Raw genomic sequence first — 17,706 nt, forward strand, 5'->3', positions numbered from 1 at the left:
AGTGTTAAAGAAATTGAAAATATCATACATTAACATAGATCTCTACTTCTTCTTCGAGCATGTCCACCCTTTCGTTGCAGCATATTGACACCACGTGGCACCTCCAAAAATCCCTATTGCTCGCCAGGCTTTTTGAATCTTCTCAGGTCAAGCCAGTATCCAGTAGCTCTCCCGCATACACTCTGTGGATAGTTTATGGTTGCTCTGAGCCTTCATAAGGTGCCATGATTGCCGGTGCCGTAAAGCAGCACCATCAGAATGCAAGCGTCGAATAAGTGGTATTTGGTTTTAACTGAGTACAGTCGTGAGTCACAGACGCTCCGCATCGAGCTGAATATTGCTCCAGACATTCCCATTCGGATAGCGAGCTCTCTTCGTAAAATGCCATTTCCCATGATGTGCACCGCAATATATTTAAAACTGTCCACGCTCTCGATATTTTACCACAGCAGTGTTTAACAGTGAGTATTTAAGTTAATGTACGATAATTCCAAACACTTCAGATTGTCGACTGTGTTAATTAAAATTTTAACTCACCGATTATTTGATTCTTTTTGCACACAGCACAGCTGGTCCTGCCGTTGGTGTTGTTAAAACAATTCCTTGGGACGCACTCCGAATGGTCCTTCGAAACATACTCCGTCGGCTTGCAGGGAATGCAGAATTGCTGAGCGAGTCCACCCAGCGATTCAGACAATCTATTAAATCCTGTACACTTACATGACAAACCTGAAATTTGCAAAGGGCATGGATAAATGTGGTTTTATAATCTTCGTATTATAAATAGGTTGGTAATAAAGTCTTGGTTGCTCAGAAGATAATAAAATTTCAAGGTGGTCATGATCCTCAGTGCATGCAATATAATGTAGATATAAACCAAATATTATGGTTTTTTCTAGAAACTCTATTTCTCCTAACAAAACGAAGATTTCAAACCCTAATATATCCAAAATATGTCTTTTGCCTGGTTTTACACTCATGTTGCGATATGGGCCTCCACAGGGTAGAGGTTTGTATTAACAGATTTTGTTTTTTACGAGAAATGGATGTCAGCCACTTGTTCAACCTATTAGGTCCATACCCTGACTCACACACAAATTGAAAAACAATATGTGTACTTGCCAGACCCAGGATTCGAACCTGAGTGAGTGAGTGCGTGATAGTCCAACGCTTAAGCCGCGCGATTTATAATTAAAAAATACATGATTTTGAACATAACTATTAGGAAAATCCTAGAAAAAAAGTTGGACTCGAACTCACATCTTTCATTTTCCGGGTGAGTGCTCTATCCTTTAAAATAGTGTTTTTCAACCTATTTCAGTCAGTGGCATACTTCAAAAATAATAATAATGGATTTCGCAATACATCAAAGTTGTTAGATCAAAAGAAAATTCTGGAAATAATAACAGATAAATTTTATTTGCACGCGATATACTGGTTTAAGCAATCAGTCCCAAGTTCGAGTCCCACTCGGTTAAACTTTTTATTTTAAGATTTTTTGTAATGTAATCTAAAATAACTGTAAGATTTAATGTCGTAATTTTAAATATTTTATAGATAGAAGAATATTTTACTATGGTTAGGTTAGGCAGGGTTTAATTAAATTTTTAAAACTAACCAAAACCATCTGCAATTAGTATTATTAATTCAATAAAAAGAAATAAGTATGACTGGCAGAGTTTAGTGTGCGTTATTTATGTCGGATTTCCACAGCCTGCATCCACCCTTCGCCACTGGGACGCATTTCGCTTACCATCATCGGATCTAACAAATCCTGGCCTGCATGCTGCACATTTAAAAGTTTCCACGTCAAAATACTGTTTGGCGGAACAATTGTTTGAATCAGTCAATTGAAATATTTCTGTAATTCCTCCAACACTCATGACTGTCAAAAAACTAATCGACACAATGGTGGCGGATGATATACTAGCCAGATTTCGAATAACACTCATGACTTTTATTTTAAATTTTGATTCAAGCCAATGTGAAACTTCTTTGTGGTGTGTTTGGTTTTGTTAATCTGTCAACATTGTTATTTTGTATACAAGTCACGGTAACCATGGTAACCTGTTTGATGAAATTGTTTTGATGTCAGATTTTACACCATAGATAATAGTGTAAAATTATTTATGGTGTTTAGCATTACATAATATTTGGTAGAACTTTACTATCAAATCGAAAAAGGTGATTTATCACCTTTGATAAAATTATGTGAATATATAAAATTTGTCAAAAATATGTTAATATTATTATAATTTCAACTTCAAGACGTATAGACACCCATAGTGTGGACGCAAGACCCCTTAAGAGAATTGATTGTTGACTATTCACTCAACGAATTCGGTACCTATGCTAAATCCAATCTCATAAATTGATTGAAAATGTGACAGCATTCAAACCTGCAACGCATGTAAGAGAAAGTTAGTGTTATAGTCTCCACTTGGGGGCGCTGCATTGTTATAGCATGTGCGCTCATGTGACATGATGGAAATGTGTATCTAGCATTATTAACTGTTTTGTTGTGAATTTAAACAATATTTGGACTATTAAAGTGAGTGATGTAAATTATTGGTAATTTACAATAATTAATATGTACTACAGTGAGTGACATTTTTCACACACAGCCTTGCAAGGTAATAATTGTATAGAATTAACACATTCGCAGACACCTGTTAGCTAATACATATTAGTGATATGACACATTAAAATTATTGTATTAACCCATCGCGCCCTATCGGCGCCAATTTGGCGCCGGTGTTACAGGGTGCAGGACATGATGAAAATATTTTTTTTTAATCATATTTTGATTTTTTTAAAAGTTGAAATTACTTAATAATATATGAAGCTATCATTTTATGATGTTAGTCATATACGGTCCAATATATTTTTTTAAGAAATATTTGATTTATAAAATCTATTTTTATTTAAATTTGTCAAAATAATGATCAGTTCGCTAGGTATGAGGTGTTAGAGACAGTAATAAACATAAAATGGCCCTCCATCTTCTAAATATCTTGAAGAGTATTATATTTAGCTCCAGTTTTAGTATATCTTCCTTTTATTATTTACTTCTATCATAGACTTTTTATCTCTGTCATTTTGTATAAAAAAAGGCTAAAAAAAACCAAAAAACTATATTTGACATGTTTTTTTCATTCCACTTATACACAAAGTTTACTTAAAATGTAAATACTTAATAGAAAAATTCAAAACCTACAAATATTTAAAAGATTTATTTGAATTGAATGAATAATACATGAGTTATATTAATTTTAGTAAACAGTGTGCCTTTTTAAATGATCCTGAAAAATTAAATCTGTCTGCAATGGGTTAAGAATGTTATAGGTACATTTAGATACATAGAAATGAAGTCTCAAGATACGACATTATCTAATGGAAATATGTTCACGCTGTGACACAAGTAGACAGGGAACATATTATTTTAATCCAAAATACGACTTCTATAAACGTCGTGTCGTATTCCGTTCCGCAGTAGAGGATGTCAATGAACGTCCTGTCATATCGCAACTCACAGAATACAACGTTTATAGACGTCGTGTCCGCGAACGTGTTAATAAGATATATTAATATATCATTTTCTTTTATGTAGGAAAGAATATTGGATATGGAATATTGGAAAAAATATGGAGCAACAAGGAAATAATTAAAACACAAAATATTAAAAATATTTTAAGAAAATATATTTCAATAATAGTTAGTTATAAATAAAATTGACAGGCCATATTGTAATAACGGTAAGTAGGTACATAGTACAATCGACTTAATGAGTATAGTTATGTATAATAATATAAAAAAGTAGTATAAAAAAACAACAATAATTTACGTAATAATATGTACTATAGTAGGTAACTAAATAAATATGTGTACTGGCCAAAGTTGTGCAATGAAGATAGGTCTTCTTCTATGAATATGTAGTTTTAACACTTAGACACCCAGAGTTATTTCACAAAACTTTACCTTTCCTACCTTACGAAGACTCAGAGCAACTGTATACTGAGGCGCTTCAAGAACAGATGTTTGCGGCAGATACTGGGTGTATGGTGGTATGACTTTAGGAGTAACAGGGAGATAAGTAAGCGGCTCAAGCAGCCTCTCATAACACAGAGAGTGTAGAGGCGACCTCGGCCACGTACTGCGGATGCCTCAAGAGAACTTCAACCAGGCTTGCCTTCGAAGACCGCTAAATACTATCTACAAAGTGTAGACGGCGGAGTTACTGGATACTGGCATGATCTGGGAAGATGGGTGAGCGACAGGGATTCTTGGAGGCGGCGTGTCCATATGGTCCAACTGAGGGGCGGACACGGTAAAAAAAAATGATTTCGTGAGAAACTTGCACTACTCTAAGATGGGTGGAATAAAGATATCATTTAATGCAGATACAATTATGATATGGAACATTCACGGCAGGTTGAAATAATGCTCCAAACGGAAAACCATGACTTTATTGGCTTGTCGGCATTCAGAAAGTCCTGGGAGCCGATAATTGGTGTGCAAAATCGAAAGACTGAGCCGAACGGAGGAGATATTTGTAGCTTCACAAAATTGGAAGAAATGCAAGAATGTAAAAGGGACAACTAAACTAATTTAGCAGCCGCCTTAATTTCTCCAGACGGGTCGAGTGTTACGTCAACATCGTAATTCATTTTATTGTTTGTATCCGATTTGAGAGTGACATGACAGTCAACGGCGAAACGTCTCACGAAGCACAGTCCGCCCTCGCAGAGGCTCAAAAAATATTCAATTCTCATGGTTCTTTTTAATTGCGAGTCCATGCCGGATTTCAATTTAGCTTCTAGCCTGCCAGGGAATTCTTTACCGGACCTAATCCCGCCCGCTAAGTCCCACTCGGAAGTTACGTCGTCCTGAGTTTCCGGATTCAAGAATTTAACAGACCAACGTTGCGGAGCTTGAGGCGTTAAATGCAGTTCTTTTTCTCCTTTCTCCGTTTCGCACAATAAAAACACGATCAAAGTGCTGCCTTTCGACGTACAAACCGCAAAGTTCAACTCACATTTAATCAGATTCTTAGCACTATAATCTTCTTTCTTTTCTTGTTTAACTTTGGGTAAGTCGATATTCTTCAATACGCTGCAAGATTTTGTTTCAAGATCGATGGTTACGATCCTGTGGTTGTTGGTATCGGCCACGTATATCCGTTGTCCGGTAGGAGTCGCGCAGAGCCCTCCGGGTTCCGCCAGTTTGATTTTGGAGTTATCGGTTGGATATTCCGTTGTGCATTCGCCGGTAGTCGGTTCTATGACTTTTATTTTGTGGTTGTAACTGTCGGCGACGACGACTTGCTGGGTGGAAGGGATGAATGTTACGCCGAGGGGATGCTGGAGGCGTACCGAGTAACCGTTGCCGTCCAAATCACCGTACGCAAAGAGATTCTAAAACAAAAGAGAGTATTTTCATTCAATTCTGCTGCAGCTAAAATCAAGTCATCCCAGTTTCAGTAGGTTTAGGGTAAGTCCCCATATAACATTACATTACATCACCATGTTCAACACCGGCTTCCGCAGGGAGAAATGGATGTTCCCCACTTGCTCAACCTATGGGGTCTATTCTCTATCTCCAAACACACACGTGAATTTGCCAGACCCGGGATTCTAACCAGGGATCCACATTACATACCGTCACGTTACCGTTCAGCCATATGGGCCCCATATAAAGTTGATACCTAATTCCATCATTATCTTTTTCACCACTGCCAAGGAAAATGTCTTACATATTATTTCCAAATTAATATCCAATAAAGTCATCTTTAAGGTTTAAGGAACCACCACAATATATAATTATAATATGCACATTTTTTTTTAATGACAGAATGACAACAACGCTGTTTTAATTTATTTTGTTCATCTGTCGTTGACTTGCATTTCAGGTAAACGACATTCAATACTATATTTATTTGATTTCTGTTTACAGTATGTATTTATTTCACATTTGTGACTTCTGTTTCAACTTCGCTGCCAGGGGAGTCACACATTATGCATTACATATGTGCCAAAATCGGTTACGTAATGCATAAACCCACTTATTCAGACTAAGCATAGAGCCTATATGTGACAGATAATGTTCCAAGTGGTTGATAATGTTTCAAACAGTGGTGACAATTCCAGTAAGACTTGAGTTACTGTGAGGAATATAGTAGCAATTATACCACTCAGCATTATAAGTGTGACACACTTTAATTTACGTTTTGTTGTCAAAACAAATCAAACGTGGCGGAAGCGTCATGCTAGCGAATTGTCAGCATTTCCTCAATCATAACCTAGAACAAGTGTCTATTATGATTTATTTAATTGCGACAATGTCTCTTGTAGTATATTGATTTCATTTGTATTAATATTGAGGACGATCTACAACTCGCCACCACTCACCTCGAGTCCGTCACTCGACTCACTACTCATCTCGAGTCCGGTCACTCGATACAGTCAATCATAATTCGCTCTCAGTATTATCGTTAACAGTAGATTGGTAGTCGTCGCTACCTTTCGCGGCTCAGTCTGAGCATGATCTCACCGCAATTACTCTACACTGTTAATCTGTACTCCTACCATAGTAATTCTCGGTACCCTGCATCAAGATAGTAAACATCTAAATCCATCCACACCACTGCTGCCTTTATCACGATCACCGATCACACGATCCTTAAATATTAAGTATAAGTATTTTCAACTAACATCGTTGTTGACTACTTACGCAAGGATTCCTGTCTCCTCCGACGAGAGCCGTGACCTGCCCCGACGACAAGTCTAATCGTCTGATGGTGGAGCTCTCGCTGTCTGCAATGTAGAGTTTGTCCCCGGCCAGAACGATGCCTGAGGGTTGCGCCAGCCCGACCGAGTTGGGATATCTGTTGTTACGGTTTTCTTCGCGACCACTTCCCACCAGCGCTACGACATTTCCTACAATAATAATCATTCATATTAAGAACTGTTATGGTTATATTTATAGTGAAGAACGCAAAAAACTCCTTGTCATCCATAGACCATTGTCACCAATAGTCGATTGAGTTATGTGCAAAAAATAGGAATTATTCCATTTTGGCCACGACTCTAGGGAATAATCCAAAATAATGTTTCACGATCAGGAGGGCTATCGGGGTAGACGATTGGCTGAAGAGTCTGCAGGTGTAATGTAGCTTAAATAATGATGCTTAATTTTATAATTCTTTTAAGCTTATAATACAATACAATAGCTTGGAAAATACAGTGTGAACTTGCAAGCTATTTTAATCATTAGTTTTAGTAACCTTATTATAAGCCTCACTTCCATATATCACCATCTCCGTAGAATATGCATTATCGTATGCTATAGTTTGTTTTATCATTGGTTTATTTTATTTTTTTTTACCTTCAGTATGAGACTTGTATTTCCACCAGACCGTGGTGTCGAGGAATACTCCCCAAATCTGATGAGCTCCCGCTGCCGCCACCAGCAAAATGCGTCTCAGGTTATCATTTGAGTTGCTGCTCTGTAGTACAACATAAAAATACTTTAAGGCCCTGCTTTATTGAGTGAATTTCTAAATCAATCTGATTTTACCCCTTTTAATTCCAGACGATTTTGCCTAGTATGTGCGAAAACTCAAACATTTTTCACAAATTTTTAATTATGTATGCATGTATTGAAAAAAAAGTTCTGTTCTAAGACACGTAATAAAAATACTTGGAACAGTCATAAAATACATTAGACACACCTGACACGAAGCTCAAGTATTTATTGAACTATTTGTTTTTGAAACACCTAAGAAACATATCTAGTAGACAAAATTGGCACCGGTAAGAACTCGAAACTACATCCATCGTATTCCTGTCAATGTACTCTACCAATTTAGCCACCTGCACCCTACCTAATTACGAAAAAAATTAACTAACAGTCATACAACTGAAACGCTTTTTGAAATACAGTTAATATTGACTATCGCTTTTTGTGGTTTGAATACCAATAAAACGTACTTACTTATGTACTACCTTGGATATGAGCCAACATCAGGATCTTTTCAAATTTTAGTTTTAATTATACTTACATTAATTTTATAAACTATTTTGTTATTCAACAAATAATTACTAATTCCCAAAATTTGAAAACGTAACATTCTTTATTGAACATATAATACAGGTAACCCTCGTTCATCGCAACCGCGGCGAGTACGAATTCATTATATGACAATCGATTATTTATTTTGTCCCGCACTTATTTTGACATTGTCACATTCAAGGATTTGTTATAATGAGCGGAATAAATAAGACAGGTAAACAGGTAGCACTATTATAATATATACATAGATTACAGACAGGTAAACTATTATAATATATACGTAGATTTTTTTTGGATCGTGGAACAAATTGTTATTTTTCAGTTTACTATAAAGTTATATTATGTACTTGTATTTTATGTACCTATGGCATTTTTTTATTAATTTTGTTTGGTTGTTTCATATTTTAAATTGTTTTATTTTTCAAATCTCCCATTGATCGTGAAATTTCGCTTATCACGATCATGTCCAAAATGTATCTCCCTCGATCAACTTTGAGTTCTGTTCAGTGCCATGTTTTTTAAGATTTTTTCTAATATACTTTATAGTATTTATTTCTATTCACTATATATAATATATATATACTAGTATTTATTTCTTTTCACAGATGATAAAAAAAAAATGAATAAGTACATATAAATTTGATTTCAAAGTCATGGACCGATAAATCGGCACGTGGGAGTTGTTTTCACATATGTAGGTCGAGCCGATATATTGGCTCTGTGGCAGTAAAAGGTAAAATTAAACAGATATTGCGTAATACAATTGATATAATGAAATTCTCATAATAGAACTAATTTATTACTTACAGCATCTTTGGATCCATCAGCGGTTGGTGACCGCAATGTTAAATCCATATCAGGTGTTTTATAAAGAACGACATCCCACGGAGAGCTCAAGGATTGTTGGCAGTATTTCAAACCACCTAATTAATATAGAAAATTAATACAATACAGTGCTTTTCATTAAATATTTTAAATTATCGGCAGAGTAGGTATGCGATAGTTTCAATAATGTTAATATTCAGTGAATATCTAATTAATTGTAATATAATAAATGTATAAAATAAATAATTAATTGTAAATCCTTGATAAGAAGCCATATAGAAGATAGCGAAATGCACACACCACATTGGCAAGTTTAGACCTGTGTAATTTTACCATACAAAATAAATTAAAAATGCGATGTTTGCTTTATTAACATAAAGCGAACATATACTCAAAATATGAAATATTTTTTATAAGTAGATATATATAGATGTAGTAATTTTAGAATTTTGTTTTATTTGGTTTTACTGCATTTTTTCACTGTGACATACACACAATAGATAGAATTCCGATAGGCTATATACCAATACAGTAAATTTTGAAGCAGGATTTAGAATGTGTGAGTGTCCTATGAAAATGAACCACGCATTATAGACGTACAATAGTGTGTATAATACACCATTATTAAATGAGCGTCAATGCATAAACCAAGAGCAGTTATCAGTATTCGACGTATGACGTATTCTTGACACGTGTTTAAATTTATCCAGTATTCTTCCTTACTCAAGATTGGTTGCCTGCTTCTCCTTAGCCGTTAGGTATTTCAGTTCCCATTACTCCCTGGTGACATATCTACATTTTTTTTCTGTCACTGATGCGAAGGGTGGAGGTAGGCTGTGAAGATCCGACAAAAATAGTGCACATTTTGTCAGTCATACTTATTTGTTGTCATTGAGCTAAGAATACGTGTGTTCGTTAGTTTTTAAAATTCAATTAAAAATTATGCCATTAAATCATATAATATAAACGAATAGATATGACTGAAAAAGTTTAGTGCGCACTATTTATGTCAGATCTCCACAGTCAACCTCCACCCTTTCTCAATGACATACATACTGAGAACGTTCACTGAAATTTTTTTAACAAATCAATACTGATGGAAGTTGGATTTAAATTCTAGTTAACTAAAGTTTTGTACTATGCGATTTGAGTAATTTGTTATGACTCGGGTTTCGCTCTTTTGGCATCTTCATGCACTCTGCGCACTCACCAATGGCAAATGCACACTGACACAGAATACAGTTGATTCTCGTTTATATATGTAACAAATTAATATGATAAAAGAATGTGAACGAATGTAAAAACTAGTGTTGGAAAAACCCATAGTAGATACATTCATACAAGTGCATTCCATGATTATCTGCCATTACGGATCCTCACTATATTTACGGTACTATACATGGATCAGTTGGTTACTGACTGATGCGTCTGAAAAAAATTATTGTTGTAGTAGTTAAATACCTTGATCACCAAACTCATTCTGCACACCAGTCCCTGCGAGAAGTTCCACCGTACTGGCGTTAAGTGATATGCGGCGAAGGGCGTGGTTGCCGGTATCACAGACTACAAAAGTTGCAGTATCAAGCCAACAAATGCCTTGAGGATTATTAAAACGGGATTCCTTCAATGTCCCGTCCTATAAACAGAGAAAATGAATAGTTATTGCAACATCTGAATTTGGAATAGTCACTCGTGTAGTGTTGAATAAAATAGTGCTGGGTTGCTGGGTATCCAACCCAAAAGCATTTTCAATGTTTATGTATTTACCGAAAATTTTTAATTTCACGATGTCTCATTAAAAAAGGCAATACTTTTTCTGTCCAGTAAGTTAAATATAACAACCAGGTGGTAATTTTCTAAAATCACGTGATGTTAAATTGTGTGTAACATAATATTGTTGTGAACCGTTTGAAGAAGTGTCGGAGCGTTGATGACTAACCACCGATGCGAGTAAAATTATGATATCATACCTTGAGACCGGAATCTGTTCCACCAATAACATGAGTAATTGCATCATTTTTGTCAATCAAAATTATCCGATTGTTGCCAGAATCCGAAATTGTAATCCACGGTTCTCCTTTGTCTTTGGTGCAGAATGGATTAAGTGTTACCTGTAATATAAAGAAAATATTTGTACTTATCGTGATTACTAGATCTAGACCAGCTTTCTTCATATTTCTCTATCATCATCTATTTCTTACTAACATTTATTTGAATTTTAAAAACTAACCAGTACCATCTGCAATTTGTATTCTTAGTTCAATGAAAACAAATAAGTATGACTGACATAGTTTAGTGTGCAGTATTTATGTCGTATCTCAACAGCCTACCTCCACCCTTCACCACTGACCAATACGTATATTTCACCTGAAAAAGTAGCCGGTTGCAACTATTTGAATTAAAGATTTCTGTGACACCTTCCCAATCACAGGATAGCAGTTCATCCGAATACTTGTGAAACTTTTTTTGGCAGTAGTGCCGATGTTGAAAACCATACCTGTAAAATCTACCTGTAACTAACCTAGAACTGAGATTAATTTTGAAAATGCAATTCAGTCATTTATTCTTCGAGGGCCTTGAGATTTTATTCCAAGCCCCTCCTCGCCCATCCCGTATCAACGTAATATTTAACTCTGTGAAATTGTATTTAGATGCATACTTTTTAGTCTAAATAAAAATATTGTGGTCATCTGGAAATTTCGGTTTTTTGTATACATCAAACCTCCCTCATTGAAATCGCACTTGCCCTTCTACCGTCATAGGTAAGAAGTCTAAAGGTTACACTATATTTATCAGTGGCGAAGGGTGGAGGTAGGCTGTTAAGATCCGCCATAAATAGTGCACATTAAACTTTTTCAGACATACATATTTGTTTTCATTGAAATAAGACTACAATTTACAGAAAGTGTTGGTAAGTTTTTAAAATTCAATTAAACCCTAAGAAACCAAGCCATAATAGATAATAGTCAAAAAATACATGTCTATCTATAAAATATCTAAAATTATGCAATTAAATCATACATAACTTTGAATATTTTATAGATAGAATAATATTTTTTATTTATTATAGTTTGGTTTAGGCAGGGCTTAATGAAATAAAAAAATGAACCAACAATATGTGTAATATGAATTTTTAATCCAACGAAAACAAATAACTATGAATGAAAAAGTGTGCACAATTTTGTCGTATCGCCCAAATTAGACGAAAACTATTATGGTTTCGTTTAGGCAGGGTTTAATTGATTTTTAAAAACTAACTAACACCATCTGTAAATTGTAGTCTTAGTTCAATAAAAACAAATACATATGACTAACAAAGTTTAGTGTGCACTATTTATAGCGAATCTTAACAGCCTACCTCCACCCTTCGCCACTGATATTTATGGTTAGGTTAGAATGGTTAGATTATAAGTAATACCTTTCCAGGGAATTTCAAGCTGGAAGATGAGCTAGATCGCGCTGTCGATTGTAGGGTGGTTTGTACCAATCCATCGGTTGAACTTAAACCTTGCATGGGTTTCAACTTGCCCTCTGCGCGAAAATAGTTGAGAGCCACTGACACACATCTAAACAATATATCGCGATGGCCTTCCCCTGCTAGAACTAGTAGGGGCTTCCCCATTGGGTCTGAAAAATAAAATTAAATAACCCATAAGATTGAAATCATTGATTAGTTCAGTGGTTTCCAAACTTTATGTTACTACGCCTCCCTTTAAAAAAATCTAATCTTCGCTCCTCATCCCCCTTTATTTCATTAGTCAATTTCAATTATTCAATAGTCAAAAGTGTATCTACTAATACAAAAATTAAAAAAAAATATAAAAATAAACAAGGTTTTACTAGGTACTTATATTATATTCATTTTTAAATTAATTTGTTTTTCATGTGATGAATGTGATTGTTTTTAGCACAATCAATTTCAATAGTAGTCAATCCAAATTCATCATTGTTCATTGACAAATGGATTCTATCACGGGTCCCCATACCCTGAAGCGGGCCCCCAGGCCAGGATCTTTGGCGGGCCCACCTTTCTATCGCTGAGGTTAAGGGCTGTGTGGTGCTCTAAAGTAATGTTTCCTAAATTATACATATTTAAGTATATGAAAAACCGCTATAAGTCTAAAATCACAAATGTTCAGGAGAGCGAAAAAAGTAAAATATTTACGCTATTAAATTCATCATATAAAATGAGTAAGTTTTTTCCTATCTTATTTGAGTAAACCGGATAGACCATTTTCTATCAAAATTTAATGGTGATTAATTAATAAAAAGCTGAGATAATATCAAAAAATCGTTTTTATTTGGAATAGTATTACGCGCTTGGTGTTTTGACTTAATTCAACATGCTTTTGCGCGGACGATATAGACTTCTACTCTGAGATAGCACCTTGTTTAACGTCACGTTTTTTTTACACTATATGATTTTATTTAATACAACTATATTTGTAACGCTCTTTTACGGATAATTTCAACAAAATCTTTGAATTATTTAGACCGTAATTCATATGATTAAAATGTACAAAGCTCGGTGGTGACATAATATGATGCTAATATAAAAACATATCTACAATTTCTTAGCAAATTGTAAGTGGCTATGCAAGAGACTCATCATAAATTGACCAAAGACCTCCGACATTCTTACTTAAGAGAAGCAATGTCGGCCAACAGCGGACTCCTAAACGTTCCCACAGTTGGGCCTGCGGATCATTCAAGATGGGATGAGTCAAGCCAAGCCTCTGCGCAGCGTGCAACACGTTCTCTGGGTTCCGCTCCGCTTCGAATTTAGCACTATGGACACCTACCTAAAACAAAAACAAAAGTGAGTATTACTAGTGTATAAACGTCGCTGTAAGCTGTATGTGTATGATTATTTAGATCAAGGGTTCTCAACTGGTCGATCGCAAAGCAACATTTGGTCGATCCCAATAATTACGATTATGAATTTTGAAAATAATAATAATGTCCATATTTTCAATTTGCTAACCCAAAACACATGTTCCAGTCATAAACTACGTATATTTTAATGACTAATTTTAGAAATACGTTTTATTCTATTTTACGGTCTTGTTCTGAACACTATAATTACAAAGATTATAATATCACCATATTAGAAAAAATATATTTCACTGTTTAAGGCGAATTCTCTACTTAACAGAGGCACCTAGGGGAAAACTACGAAGCTTGCAATTTGAGACATTTTTTAATAATTTACAATAATTGTATTTAAGCTGTATTAATTAATAAAATGAGATTATATTTTTACAACGTTTTTATTAGGTTGTATTCTTATTTGTCCGGTGGTTGTTTATCCGGTACAATGGTTTATGGAAACTTTGCTGGTTGCAATAACTTTTTATTATTATATTTTAAATTTCTGTAATCAATATGTAACTGTTTGTTTACCTTAATAAATAAAAAAAAAAATCTTGCAATCGATTTTTAACTAACTTCCTGACTAGCTAGACATTTTAACTTTTAGAATATATCAGAACACGATGCCAATGCATTTTTTTAATACTTTAAGTAGAATTGAATCCATTTTCAGTTAATTCTGTTTTGTATGAAAAGTTATTTCGGAAGAAATCCGTAAAAAGTAAAACACTATTATTGGTTGCTAGGGGTCTGGGGTCCTAGCAACTAAATTATTAATATATACGTGTGTTACTATGGAAATCAATATGAATGTTAAAATGTCATTTCAGTATTATCTCTAAGTACAAATTTTTTTGTTCGTTTAAGCTAGTCAAGTCAAATTTATATGATTCAACAGAAAATTTAAAAACGTTGTAAGTATATAAAAAGTTCTTTTTATCTTGTAATTATTTTATTTTATGTCAAAGATATGATAGAATATTGACCTGTGTCGCTGATATTATCTTAGAAAACGGGATCATCAGTTGTTTGTTCTCCCAAGGTGCAGAACAAACCTGCCATTGGTGATGTCAATTATTGGGAGAGCAATAACTCTTTTCAACCAAATCGCTTCAGATGTTGACATATTCCATCTATGTGAGGTGAGTATTATAGTTGTCTTATAAATTCTTAAAATAGGGTCTACTTAGCTCATTTGGTGTATTTCCTTGTACAGTAGAACCTCAATATAACAGAATTCGGATATAATGGACAAAATATCCAGTCGAATGTCAAAATTCTTAAAAACATTCTGTAAATGTTATACATGTTTAAATCCAAGTGTCACCGCTTGTAAACAATGTTCTGCGCATGATAATCTAATAATATTATTTATTGACTATTCGTCAAATAACGAAATTCAACTATATTATATACATTTTCGTAATTTTAGAGAGTTGATTATAAAAAAACAGCAGACTTCAAAAGTACAAAAAAAACTTTATTCTTTTTTCAAAGTAGGATTACCGAGAGCAAGTGCGGCGACATCGAACATTAACATCACTCCACAACGGGTGTGTCTAGAACAGTGGTTCGCATGTGAAATTTATCTGTGGCCGTACAATTGACATTGACAGTTCTATGGAAACGTCTGGTGGCCGCACCAAATTTCACTTTTGTTGTGATTATATTGTGATTATGTGACAATATTTATAAAGCAATTGCTGCCAATTCTTTGAATTGACTTGATTCTTGGTCAACGTATAACTTTGACACAAAATTTTTTAACCGTGGTATTATTAAAATGGTTTTTAAGTACTTGGTCATGCCTCATTTCCAATAACGCATATTTAACGTTAGCCCAGTTAATTAAAATAAATACTGAAAATGATGTTGGTGGCCGCAGCCAAATCCTCTGGTGGCCACACATGAGAACCACTGGTCTAGAATATTATCTGAAGACAAATAAACAGGATTGTGTTTGTGTTTTTATATAACGGACTTTCGGCTTTAACGGACACCCTATCACCCCCATTAGTCCGTTATATCAAGGTTTACGTACTCTTTCTACTGTTTAATAACTTAATACTGTATCTATTTCTTTGTATTTAAATGTCATGTTGTGAACGTCTTAAATTTATAATTTGTAAAGTTCACTATATGTAAAATATATAAATTTGAATTTGAAAATGGCCAAATTTCATTCTAGGATGTAACACCAAGGAAAAGAAACACTGAATTAGATAGTAGTATAGAGAGGAAAACTTTCTTTCTTTCATCGCTTATATTTTCCCGATCAGGTAGTGTATTTTGAACCGCACAATACTACCTTCAGCACGAATTGAAATAATGTTGACAGTTACCACAACAAGACCGTCTTCAACAGAGTAGAGGTTCTCCAGGTCGTGGAGGTCGGGGATGACTTGCTGGCAGTTGATGCAGCAGTACGTGAAGAAGTCGATAAGAGACACTCGTCCCAGGCAGTACGCCGCCAGCGATCTGTCTTTCACGCCCGTTACCCATTCTGCTTCTGTAATATTCACAGCGATAATTTTTAGTAACATGTTGATTAAAGGTTTAAATACATTATATCACAGCAAGCAGCCCAACGAGAAAAAGTATGTAATGTCGTTTTCTTAGTATTTAAAATGTTATCAGACTGATGCTTCCATCCCGTAGCACAATTTGAGCCCTTAAAAGAACATTGTCACTCAGCAAAATCTCCCAAAATCACCAGAACAACAATGAGGTCACATAACCTAACCTAACCGAACAAATAATCCAGTATACCGGCTATTTTCAAAATTTGTTAACTGCTGGCTTCCAGTAAATAATTGTAAACCGACAAGAACCGTATTATATTCAGACATGAATTTTATGTCAGTACTATACGACACAAAGATATTGGACAGTCTTTAATATACGGCCATATATTTCCGATACAACATTTCATGGTGAAGTGTGATACGGTGAACTGCATAGGTACAAGTTTCCGGACTTGAATTTTTGCTAGGTGGACACTTGTACTTATGCCAGCTAGTTTTGGAATAAAATAAATCCCTTAAAAATATGAAATAGGCACAGAAAGATAAATATTTGTGCAATCTTACCAAATCAACATGTATCTCGAGTTTATTGTGAATATTTTCACACTAAAATGATAAATATTGTTTAGAAAATATACACCAACTTGTCACAACTTCAGTATTTTAGTCACTTTACGGAGTTAACTCGTCCATGGCCCTACGCGACATACATGCTTTACCGAGTTAATTCGGCTCTGGCACTGATCTTGTAATAATATAATATGTCCTCTTTTCAAATGGCCAAGATATTGTAACCCAAATATTTATTTTTTATTGTTTTTATCCTATTTGGTTTCTATTATGAAAGTATTCACCAGAAATAGATCGCGTATTATGACATATACGTGGGTTGTAGTGGAATAAAAATAAATAAATGACTCACTTTCTTTAAGATCCAATACATATTTCCCCAAATCAGAGGAAAGTTTTTTGATGTGTTCTAAAATTAGGTTATCTTTCAAATCGTCGCTGTTGGCTGACAAGGCCGCTTCGAGGGCTGTCGTCGCCTGCGTTGCGAAATCCAAAATACTTTCTTCCATTTTAGATTAAAAATTCAATACGTTTTTGTTATATTTATATATACGTAAATAAATAAACGAAGCCGATCGCAAATACCATAGACTAATATACTATAAATACTAACTGTCAAAGTGAAGTTTGTGATTGAGATAAAAATTGCCAGATTAAAAATGACTAGTGTACAGAATATATTAAAAAGTCTCTATACAAAAATACTTTTACGCAATATTATTTTTGTTGTAATTTTATTTACCACAAAGTATTTTATGGTTTTTTGATATCTCTTTTGGTATTACGATATTATCATAGTGCGTTGTTCTCTTTTCCTCTTCGTACACCTAACGATACACCAATA

At 34.5% G+C, this 17,706-nt stretch overlaps 1 protein-coding gene across 1 annotated transcript; it reads right to left on the bottom strand.

The window, feature by feature from the left end:
• Nucleotides 1-4,461: 4,461 nt before the first annotated feature.
• Nucleotides 4,462-17,484, bottom strand: LOC147074599 (NHL repeat-containing protein 2). Its single transcript, XM_085943872.1, has 10 exons — nucleotides 17,215-17,484; nucleotides 16,110-16,276; nucleotides 13,538-13,697; nucleotides 12,314-12,522; nucleotides 10,866-11,006; nucleotides 10,357-10,531; nucleotides 8,878-8,993; nucleotides 7,384-7,504; nucleotides 6,730-6,935; nucleotides 4,462-5,414 (listed from the first exon to the last, which is right to left on the bottom strand). Exons 1-10 carry the CDS (start codon nucleotides 17,369-17,371, stop codon nucleotides 4,599-4,601), a joined length of 2,268 nt encoding a protein of 755 aa, XP_085799998.1. The 5' UTR covers nucleotides 17,372-17,484; the 3' UTR covers nucleotides 4,462-4,598.
• Between the last annotated feature and the right edge of the window lie 222 nt (nucleotides 17,485-17,706).

Source organism: Rhyacophila brunnea, unplaced genomic scaffold, assembly GCF_057557595.1.
Source record: "Rhyacophila brunnea isolate RB1 unplaced genomic scaffold, BYU_Rbru_1.0 scaffold_16, whole genome shotgun sequence".
In the NCBI taxonomy this organism is placed as follows: Eukaryota; Metazoa; Arthropoda; class Insecta; order Trichoptera; family Rhyacophilidae; genus Rhyacophila; species Rhyacophila brunnea.

Bases quoted from the DNA above. Each gene is read 5' to 3' on its own strand.
- LOC147074599 (XM_085943872.1), bottom strand. From the start codon at position 17,371: ATGGAAGAAAGTATTTTGGATTTCGCAACGCAGGCGACGACAGCCCTC. The intron at 12,523-13,537 runs GTAAGAATGTCG...TTTATTTTTCAG, and splicing joins GCCGACATTGCTTCTCTTAA to ACCCAATGGGGAAGCCCCTA. The intron at 11,007-12,313 runs GTATTACTTATA...TTTATATTACAG, and splicing joins GCTTGAAATTCCCTGGAAAG to GTAACACTTAATCCATTCTG.